An 11,135-nucleotide genomic window follows, 5' to 3' on the forward strand; every position below is an offset into this window, starting at 1 on the left:
TCAAACTTCTATGGTGACTGGACTCAGAGGATCCCAGCTCCTTTATACACCAACAAAAACACATACCCGCACTGGGAGTGGCTTCTCAGTTCTCTGTCAGTTTCGCTTCTGGACATTTCCAAGGTATCACATCATCAACTCCATCAACTCCATCAACTCCGCCTTGCTTCCTGGGCCAATGAAGCATTGCAGCAGAAAGCGTAGAGCCTCAGTAGCCCAATACAGTGGGCCTATATTAGGGAATCAATCCCGTTGGTCAAACCTCCCCACACAGACGCACATTGTTGTTAAAGGCATTACAAAATAGATTAATATGCCAACGTTTAATGACAGTTCGTGACAACGTTTAATGACATGACTGTTTGGGGTAGGTCAGAGTTGCTCATGCGTTTGACAAGTTTTACAACAATGATGCCCGCCAGGAATGTCCCGACAACGAAATGAAAGTAAATGTAGAGTAGCGATACTCTCTGATACTAATTCAACTGTTTCCAACTGGATGGTCAGGTTTCAAAGTTTCCTCAATGGGTTCTACATTGAACTCGTAGATTAGTATGGAAGGCCATGAGCGCAAAAAACGTCTTAGAAATGCTGCGTTAACACGACTGAATTTTGCGCGTTAACACAAAGAGTGTGTGTTAACACCTTTAAACAAGTGTTAACAGGTCATTTTTATTGACGGCCAATGGATGAAATGTTTTTTAGGCCTATCATGTAATATTTGTACAAACTGACAGATTTTTGGCCTACAATGGTCTGTAACAGCGGATTGTTCTATTCTTGTCTTCTAAGGGTTTTAGAAGATTACAGCATGTAAAGATATGTCGTTCCTTGCCAAGGCTGCTTTAATGTTTCCCCCATGGTGACAGGATAGGTCAAGCTCTAACCTCAACTATCAACGGTGACTGGATAGGTTCTAACTTCTATGGTGACTGGACTCACCCAGAGAGGATCCCAGCTCCTTTATACACCAACACACACATATACCCGCACTGGTAGTGGCTCCTCAATTCTCTGCAAGTTTAGCTTCTGAACATTTCCAAGGTATCACATCGTCAACTCTATAACAACTGTCATATCCTGGTCCCATGAAGCAATGCAGACGAAAGCGTATAGCCTTCTGTACTGATGTGTGGAGCCCAATACAGTGGGCCTATATTAGGGAATGAATCCCGTTGGTCAGACTTCTTTATGGTACGGCCGGACCCCTTCAGGGGCCCCTGGACACTCTAAACTCAGAGCCCCCCCCTCATACACTTTACGACTCAGATTGTAATTGTAAATAGTAATTAATTTACATCTTAAAAATACATTTTTGATTATGTTGTAATGTATTATGGCAAGATATATCATTAAATAGTCAGAGGCCACTCAGTCACGCATTGTGGTTGAGAGGCTGTATGAATAGATTCATACCAGTAGCGCCTAATGGTCTTTCAAAGAGGGGAAGCTCATTTTCGGCCTACATCACAAAAATTGCAAATAATTTATCTGTAAATTCTGCTCTCTGTTCCTTTTCAAGGAAATGCTCTGGGTCACACCAACAAGCTGTCTTTTCCAGTGACTATACCATTTTCCTCTCAACGGCCAGCAGAGCTAGGCTGCTTGAACGGCCTTGGCCCATGTGTTACGGGTGTAGGACTTGAGCCGCTTTAAACAGGAGAAGCTCCATTCTACACCTGCAGATGTAGCTCCAATTGTTGCCACTAATGAGAACAGTTTGTAAAGCTGAGGCATTGCACTGTCCAACTCCATGTTTTTAGAAACACCAAGAAATCACACAGCTTTTCTCTGTCACCCTGCAAGTCCTGATCTGAATACAGGACTTGAAGTTCAGAGCTCAAGCTCCCTGAATCAAAGTGATGGCCAACTACCAAAATTATATTAAACAGAGGGAAATTCCCACAAGGCAATATGGGAATTCTGTTAAACTGAAACGAGGAATTGTGTGTATAAGTGTTTGAAATGTACGATGAAAATTGTCTAGCAATTTCGCCAAGGAAATATCGTGAAAAAGGTTGCAGTTTGTCTTTCGACTAGCTTGCAAAATCCGCGATGGGACTGAGGACTAAAGAGACCTCCGGCGACGTCTTAGAGTTCAAAATCGCTGTCAATCAAACGGCAACTCAAGTCTTTCGCAGACTCTCCGATCAGCACGCAGAAGGCCAGCGTCCCGGCCAGCCCACTCCTCCATTCACCCCCGGAGACCCTGAGCGTCCGTGGGAGGGACATTATCACAGCATTATCTAATGACCGTCGACTTTAGACACTAAAAGATGCTGGTCGATGCAGCCCCATTGAAGTTCGATTGACGCTGAGCTTCAACAGGCAAATGCACTGTGATACTACGGGAATGTATGAGAAGGATATCGAGTCAGTCGACCTGTGATAAGCAGCTTATTCTGAACAAACTCGTCTTCGAGATGGACGTGTTATAACACATTTTTAGTCAATGAAATGTTAACACAACAGTATATATTCGACCATTTCAATTTTGAAAATTTAGGGGAAGCCGAGCTTCCCTTGCAGTTTTAGAGAAATCGCCCCTGATTCATACGCCAACGTTTTCATGGTAGGTCGGACTTCCTCAGGAGTTCAGGGGAGGTCAAACATTTGAAAAGTTTTACAATAATGACGCCCGCCAGGAATGTCCCGACATCGAATATGAAAGTAAAATGTAGAGTAGCATAGCTTAGGAGACGGTCGGGCAACAGCATTCCTCCATAGAGCCTTTGTTCAGTCAGTATTTATACACAACAGGTGAATTACAAACTAGCCTACACTAGCCCTCACTAAGCTTCGCTTCGGGACATTCCAAAGATATCACATCATCAACCCCATATCCTGGTCCCATGAAGCAATGCAGCAGAAAGCGTATAGCCTACTGCACTGATGTGTGTGAGTGTACAGTATCAGTAGCCCTACACAGTGGGCCTTTATTAGGGATGAATCCTGTCGGTCACATTTCTTCATGGTACGGCCGGACCCCGTCAGGGGCCCCTGGACACTCCTAGACTCAGAGCGAGAGATTCTTAGATCTGAGATCAGAGATTTTTATTAATTTACATCTTAGAAATACATTTCATATAATGTTGAAATGTATTTTGGCAAGATGTATCATTATATATCACAGAATAGTCAAAGGTCTTCGCCACGCATTCGCACAATTTGTTAAGAGGCTTTATAAAATAGATTCATACGCCAACGTTTTCAGGAAGTCGGAGTTCCTCACGCGTTTGACAAGTTTTACAACAACGACGCCCGCCAGGAATGTTCCGACTTCGCAAAATAAAAGTGAAATGTCGAGTAGCATAGCTCAAAACACCAAGATCAAAGGGCACAGCAAGGCGACACCCTCATTTAACAGCTGCACTATTGCCCCCACCCCTGGACCTCTGCCCCTTCCTGCTCACAACCACCCTTCCCTCTCCTGCTTCCTCCCCAGTTCTGCCCAGTCGGCCTCTCCAAAGCACCTGACCAGCGATACCTCCATATCGCTCAGCGTCTGTTCGAACACCCACAAGATGAGGTTGGGAAGGATGTCTCTCCTCTTGCCCGTCAGAGCGGCGCCCTGGGCCCTACGGACCTTCCCTCTGGCCCGCACACACACACACACGCACACACACGCACACACACACACACACACACACACACACACTCAGGGACACACCTGCACTAGGAGTGGCTCCTTAGTTCTCTCTAGGTTTCAATTTCCTGACATCAACATGATATGACCTCATCAACTCCAACAACTGTAATAACCTGGTCACTTGTCACATTAAATTCAGATTTATGTAGTCGTCCCTGACCAATGAAGCGAGGATAAGCAGCAGATGGCGGTCGATGTTGAAGAGGGCTCAGAAGCTTGATGTGTTGTATAGCTTTTAGGGTATGTAGCCTCTAGCGAGACTGGTCTTAACTGAGTCCCGACTAACTGGGTTCGACCCGGTTCTTGAGGGTGTCCAGTTTGGTGAAACTGTTGCCCGAGCCTCCATCCATCACCACGTACGGTTTGATTCCACGGTCGGCCAGAGTCTTGAAGAAAGCCTGGACCTCCGCCTTGAAGGCCAGGTACTCCCGGCCGTGGTTCTGGTCCAGGTTGGCCATGTTGTAGAGGAGGTGGGCCAGGCTACTGCCGTCCACCACTAGCTTGCTGTTCCTGAAGCGGACGTCCTGGTAGATCTGGCTGTAGTCCTCCAGCAGCGAGCACAAGCCCTTCCCCCCAAAGGTGTGAAGGTAGGTCAGAACTAGAACTCTGATAGGTCAAGTTATAGATCTATGGTGACTGGACTTAGCCAAAGAGGATCCCAGCTCCTTGATACACTAACTCACACACACACACACACACACACACACACACACACACACACACACACACACACACACACACACACACACACACACACACACACAACATGCAAACACCATCACTGGGAGTGGCTCCTTAGCTCTCTATAGGTTTCACTTTCCTGACATCAACAGGATATGACATCCACTGTAATGTCCTGGTGTGCCTAGTGTATCGATGTTATAGTATCAGTATATAGGAGACATACAGTGGGGCAAAAAAGTATTTAGTCAGCCACCAATTGTGCAAGTTCTCCCACTTAAAAAGATGAGAGAGGCCTGTAATTTTCAACATAGGTATACCTCAGCTATGAGAGACAAAATGAAAAAATAAAAATTTAGAAAATCACATTTTTTAAAGAATTTATTTGCAAATTATGGTGGAAAATAAGTATTTGGTCAATAACAAAAGGTCATCTCAATACTTTGTTACATGCCCTTTGTTGGCAATGACAGAGGTCAAACGTTTTCTGTAAGTCTTTACAAGGTTTTCACACACTGCTGCTGGTATTTTGGCCCATTCCTCTATGCAGATCTACTCTAGAGCAGTGATGTTTTTGGGCCTTCGCTGGGCAACACGGAGTTTCAACTCCCTCCAAAGATTTTCTATGGGGTTGAGATCTGGAGACTGTCTAGGCCACTCCAGGACCTTGAAATGCTTCTTACGAAGCCACACCTTCGTTGCCCGGGCGGTGTGTTTGGGGTCATTGTCATGCTGAAAGACCCAGCCACGTTTCATCTTCAGTGCCCTTGCTGATGGAAGGAGGTTTTCACTCAAAATCTCACGATACATGGCCCCATTCATTCTTTCCGTCACACGGATCAGACGTCCTGGTCCCTTGGCAGAAAAACAGCCCCAAAGCATGATGTTTCCACCTCCATGCTTCACTGTAGGTATGGTGTTCTTTGGATGCAACTCAGCATTCTTTCTCCTCCAAACACAACGAGTTGAGTTTTTACCAAAAAGTTCTAATCTGGTTTCATCTGACCATATGACATTCTCCCTATCCTGTTCTGGATCATCCAAATGCTCTCTAGCAAACTTCAAACGGGCCCGGACATGCACTGGCTTTAGCAGGGGGACACGTCTGGCACTGCAGGATTTGAGTCCCTGGCGGCGTAGTGTGTTAGTGATGGTAGCCTTTGTTACTTTGGTCCTAGCTCTCTGGAGGTCATTCACTAGGTCCCCCCGTGTGGTTCTGGGATTTTTGTTCACCGTTCTTGTGATCATTTTGACCCCACAGGGTGAGATCTTGCGTGGAGCCCCAGATCGAGGGAGATTATCAGTGGTCTTGTATGTATTGCATTTCCTAATAATTGCTCCCACAGTTGATTTCTTCACACCAAGCTGCTTACCTATTGCAGATTCAAACTTCCCAGCCTGGTGCAGGTCTACAATTGTGTTTCTGGTGTCCTCGGACAGCTCTTTGGTCTTGGCCATAGTGGAGTTTGGAGTGTGACTGTTTGAGGTTGTGGACAGGTGTCTTTTATACTGATAAGGAGTTCAAACAGGTGCCATTAATACAGGCAACGAGTGGAGGACAGAGGAGCCTTTTAAAGAAGAAGTTACAGGTCTGTGACAGCCAGAAATCTTGCTGGTTTGTAGGTGACCAAATACTTATTTTCCACCATAATTTGCAAATAAATTCTTAAAAAATCAGACAATGTGATTTTCTGGATTTTTTTTTTTCATTTTGTCTCTCATAGCTGAGGTTTACCTATGATGAAAATTACAGGCCTCTCTCGTCTTTTTAAGTGGGAGAACTTGCACAATTGGTGGCTGACTATATATATATATATATATATACACAGTGGTAGGCATAAGGTTAGGCACCCATGCTAAAGTTGAATAAAAAGGAATAAAAAAAAATGGAAATTGATCTTAATGCCTTAATTAAACAAATGATGAAAAATCCAACCTTTAAGGACACCAATTTGCTTTGTGAATGAATAATGTATCGTAAATAAATAAATGTTCTCCCTTAAAATACAGGGTGCATAAGTGTAGACACCCCTATTTTAAATTCTGCTGGGTCAATATAAACTGAACTGCTGAATGGATGTCATGTCAATGAGAGAGGGAGAAGGGAAGCTATATGTGGTATTTAAAGCATTGTGAAGGGAGGTTATTGCCTATTGCAGAGAATATCTAAATGGAGGAAGCTATATGTGAAGACTATTACTATCAGCCCTCCCCCTGTCCAAGTGGCGTAAACACGAGGCAGGCAGATTTTATTTTTTAAAAGTTATTTCATTGATCTAGGATACTATGCAAGCTGATTAAGTTCCCTTAGCCTTTGGAATTAAAGTAGCCCAACATCATCAAATACCCTTCACTGTACATAGAGATTGGCATGGTTTTATTTCAGTTAGACGATTAGCTGGTTTGATTTGCATTGAGAAATCATTAGGCTAACTAACAGCTGTATCTAAATGAAAATACACTGTATGCTCAGCATAATGCAATAATCAACTGAACTTTTATAGTTTAATAGCCTACTTGAAAGGTCTAATACAGTTCCCAAAAAGCTTGTTCTATGTCTAAATTTGGTTATGCATACCTATAATACCTGTACTTGTATACAGACTGTTCAAAAAAAGACTTTCGTTCAATTCTATCTGACTTCTGCTATCTTAATAATAGTATTCGGAGCAGAGAGGACTTCGACACACATGGCAACACACAAAGTTCCTGCTGAGTTTCAGTGAATTATACTTTCCCCTTCGTATATTAGCTCCAAAGTGGTGAGGGTGATTATCTGCCCCCATTAAATGTATCAGTATTTAAAATGGCTCAACTTTAACGCAGCACCGATGATAAGAACATGACAGATTTTATTCCAAGCCTAAATGACCCATAGACTGTAAAGATATGATTGTATAAATACTGTAAGCTTACAGAAGAACAGGCTTTTGAAAGACTGAGCCGCCTTGCCATCAAGAAACTAAATTGAGAAGTATTTTTTTTAAACATAGCCTAATCATCAGGACCGGAATGGAGAAGAACCAGTCTTTACAAACCTCACCATTATTCAGACAACCTTGAGTATATTCAGAATAAACAACAATATACAATAAAGAAAGAAAACTCAAATGCATCAAACACTGAAATCATCAGAAATAGAAACTGAAAAGAACAAGACTCAACCAATAAGTCTGTGACAGACAACAGACATGATGAAGTCAGTGTTCCCTTATCTCTTCATCACTGGAGGAGGAAGAGGAGTCGCTGCTTGAGTTTGGTTCAGCGAACGACCTCGCTGTAGACGGTCTCATGTTCCGGTCCAGGGGCTGACCTGTCACCCAGAAGCAGACCAGCAAACCTCAGATTCCCTTCATCATTTCACTAGTAGGCTTTAAGTGCCACTGAGCTAGTGAACCAGTGAATCTGTTTTTGTTTTAAACATCTTAGTATGTCTACTTTGATCTCAACATAGTATTCTATGCCATTCTGTCAGTTACTCAAATAATAAATAATACGGAAAAACAGAATTAAAACCCTACGTTTTTGCGAGGCTACACCAAACAGTTTGTTAAAAATCAACTCTACTCTGAACTCCAGTTCAGATACTGTTGAATATCGGGGTTAAGGTGTGTGTGTGTGTGTGTGTGTGTGTGTGTGTGTGTGTGTGTGTGTGTGTGTGTGTGTGTGTGTGTGTGTGTGTGTGTGTGTGTGTGTGTGTGTGTGTGGAGCTTCTTTTGGGTCTACCAGCCTACCCGGTGGACTGTAGCAAACGTTGCTCATCTATCCAGCGAACATCTAGGTGATGTGACACTTGTGATGTCATAAGGGGCAGATTTTCAAAACGGCATCTAACACCTGGTGGCAGGTCATTAATCTTCCACTTTAAGATTAAAGCGGAAATTTTTCAAAGATTTCGGTTCTGTTCAGTTTGGCGACCTATGATAATAAGTGGTAATTGCACCTCTCCCGGTGAGCTCCACAGTGGGCTCCATTCCCTACGCCTAGTTAAACAGATTAGTAGTGCTCGAGTACCTTTTAGCGAAGACCAGCCCAGCCAGGAGGAGAAGGAACACAGCCAACAGCACCTTCAACACCACCGACACCGTCAGGTGCCAGTCAAACCTGTCTTTTTTCATAAAACAACACATTTATTTCAGATACAAATAGGTATGTCTGCATCACTTTGTTATTAACAGTGAGATGACATTACATTATATAATGTGTTGGATACAGTTGGATTAGGTGACATAATTTCAGAAACAATTATTTAAGATTACCTATAAAATGACTTTATTTTAGATACAATTAGATTCAATTATATAATGTCAGACTATAATAGACTATATTAGATTAGAAAATTTTAGACTACAAGAGACTATATTAGAAAATGACAGACTAAACTAGTCTATATTAGATGAGATAGTGTTAGACTATAAAATACTATATTAGATTAGATAGTGTTAGACTATCATACACTATATTACATTAGATGAGGGACCACCCTCATGTGCATTAGTGAACACAGAGGGGCTCACCTTCATCTTCCACCACGACCAGACTCCAAGGCGCAGAGGTTTTCTGCCCACTGGAGTCCAGAGAGCAGGTGTAATCCCCTGCGTCGTCATTGGTCAGACAGCTGAGGTGGAGGGCGGGGCCTGTCTCTGATAAGGCGTGGCCATTTCTGTACCAGTGGAAGTCCAATTGGTGGAAGGAGCAGGCTGAGGTACAGGTGAGTGTGACCTGACCGCCCTCTTTCACCACATTGTCAGTGACGGAGCTTCTGACCTTCACAACCTCTCCATCTGTTGAAGACACAGTGAGACGGACGTTCTTTACAACTGGACAGATGGACAGCATTTACCATGAGCTGAAGAGGACATTTACCACCTCAGTTTGTATATACAAGGAATCATACAATCTGTTGAATGGGGCAACTTCCCTGGCTCTTCCTGATCAAGCTCTTTGTGATCGAGTCCCTTTGATCCAAAGCGTCTTCCAGGACATCCAGAAACATCTCATGAGGAGCAGGTGGGTGAGGACATCTTGGTCAAGGTTGACTACAGGAAGCTACTAATCCCTCCCCAATGGGAACCAAGTCTACTCTCTTCCTATAGTCCTATTATAATGGGACAGTAGTGGAAGTAATACTGACCCTATGTAAAACTAAATAGTAGAAGTACTAGAAGTAACACTTACCAGTTACTGTGACTCTGACTCCTTTCCATCCGGTGTACCCTCCGCCGTTGGTCTCAAAGCGGAAGTGGTACGTTGCAGAGTCCCGTTTCACCGTCTTGATGATCTTTAAGGTGCAGTTCTTGACGCGGTCCCCCATGTACAGGAACCTGCTGTCGGCCCAGACCTTGCTGCTGTCGTACACGTTGAACACGGTGAGGTGGCAGATCAGGCTATAGGGGCACCAGACCACCCGCTCCACCCGCTGCCCCGCGGGGTGGGTGAAGCTGCAGGGGATGGTGGCGGTGGAGCCCTCCACCACGCAGAAGGAGTCAGGGTACTCCACGTGCCAGCCAGGGTCCGCCCCCAGCGGCCCTGGAGGAAGCAGACAGTCGGGGTCACAACAGGGAGCCCGGTTCTAAGGGAGGGTCTCACATGAGGTCATGCTCTCTCCAAGGTGAGCTTTTCACCGTCATGGTGAGAATGAGAGCGACTGGTTGATGGTGAAGACGCTCTGAGACGGTCAGGGTGTGACGTTGATATTGTAATGTGTTCGGTTTCATATCATATTACATAATGTTTGATATCATATAAAGCATAATGAATTACTTTATATATCATGTCTAATTTCACACTTTATATATCTTTTTTTTTATGTTATGAAAGCTTTTTGGATGAGGCCCAAAAAGAAGACAATGCATTATCACTATCATCACTGCTATTTTTATTATGATAACATATGGAACGATAAACTGATCAAAGTATCCTTCTTTGTCTGTGTCTAGTGGTAGGTTTGAGGTCCCATTATGTTCTAAAAAGAGCTCTAGGTTGAGCCAGCAGGCCAGCTGGATCCAGTTTGTGTACCGACACGTTCCCGGTGGTAAACAGAAGAAGCATTACAGCTTACCAGCTAGCAGCAGGAGCACAGAGAGGGTCCATGGATTCATCTTCATCTGCTCCGTACCTTCCTTTCACCTTCTGGTTATAGCCATCACTAGGACAGGGGGAGCTGATTGGCTGATTGTGAAAGGCTACATCAAAATGTCCTCACATGTAGCTTCCTCCTTTTAGATATTCTCTGCAATAGCCACTAACCTCAGTTCCCATCGCTTTCAAGTCCATATATATCTGCACTTCTCCCTCTCTCATTTACATGATATACCATCAACAATGAAGTTACTATAAAAAACGACCAAATGGGACAAAATGAGCTGAGAAAAGTGAAGGGGAGTGAGAGGGAGGCAGAGAGGTGAAGAAGTGAGAGGGAGGGAGAGAGGTGAAGGAGAGAAAGGGAGGGAGAGAGGTGAAGGAGTGAGAGGGAGGGAGAGAGGTGAAGAGAGGTACAGAAATAGAAGACAGAGTTAATATTAATAAACCATAAGAGGGTGGACATTGTGCTGAAACCAGTCTTCAGGAAACAGTTCAGACGCAAAGACTGAGAGCAGGAGGTGGACCACAGGTGTGTGTGTTCGTAAACATGTATTGTGTATTGTGTGTGTAGTGCGTGTGTGTGTGTGTGAGTCTGTGTGAATGTGGGCCTGATCGATGTCTGTCTATTAGTTTGTGTTAATCACACTGATAGTGTGTGTTCTTGGCACTGGCTATCCCAGGTTGACCAGAGACCGTACCAGTACAGAGAGACCAGTACCAT

The 11,135-nt window shown here is 44.0% G+C and overlaps 1 protein-coding gene across 1 annotated transcript; it reads right to left on the bottom strand.

Annotated features, from left to right (window-relative positions):
* Positions 1-6,170: 6,170 nt before the first annotated feature.
* LOC307072653 (myeloid cell surface antigen CD33-like) lies at positions 6,171-10,471 on the bottom strand. Its single transcript, XM_079732044.1, has 5 exons — positions 10,392-10,471; positions 9,509-9,859; positions 8,848-9,114; positions 8,345-8,438; positions 6,171-7,643 (listed from the first exon to the last, which is right to left on the bottom strand). The coding sequence occupies exons 1-5, from the start codon at positions 10,435-10,437 to the stop codon at positions 7,592-7,594; spliced, it is 810 nt and encodes a 269-aa protein (XP_079588170.1). The 5' UTR covers positions 10,438-10,471; the 3' UTR covers positions 6,171-7,591.
* Positions 10,472-11,135: the final 664 nt, after the last annotated feature.

This window comes from Pollachius pollachius, assembly GCF_949987615.1.
Source record: "Pollachius pollachius genome assembly, chromosome: 1".
Classification (NCBI taxonomy): Eukaryota; Metazoa; Chordata; class Actinopteri; order Gadiformes; family Gadidae; genus Pollachius; species Pollachius pollachius.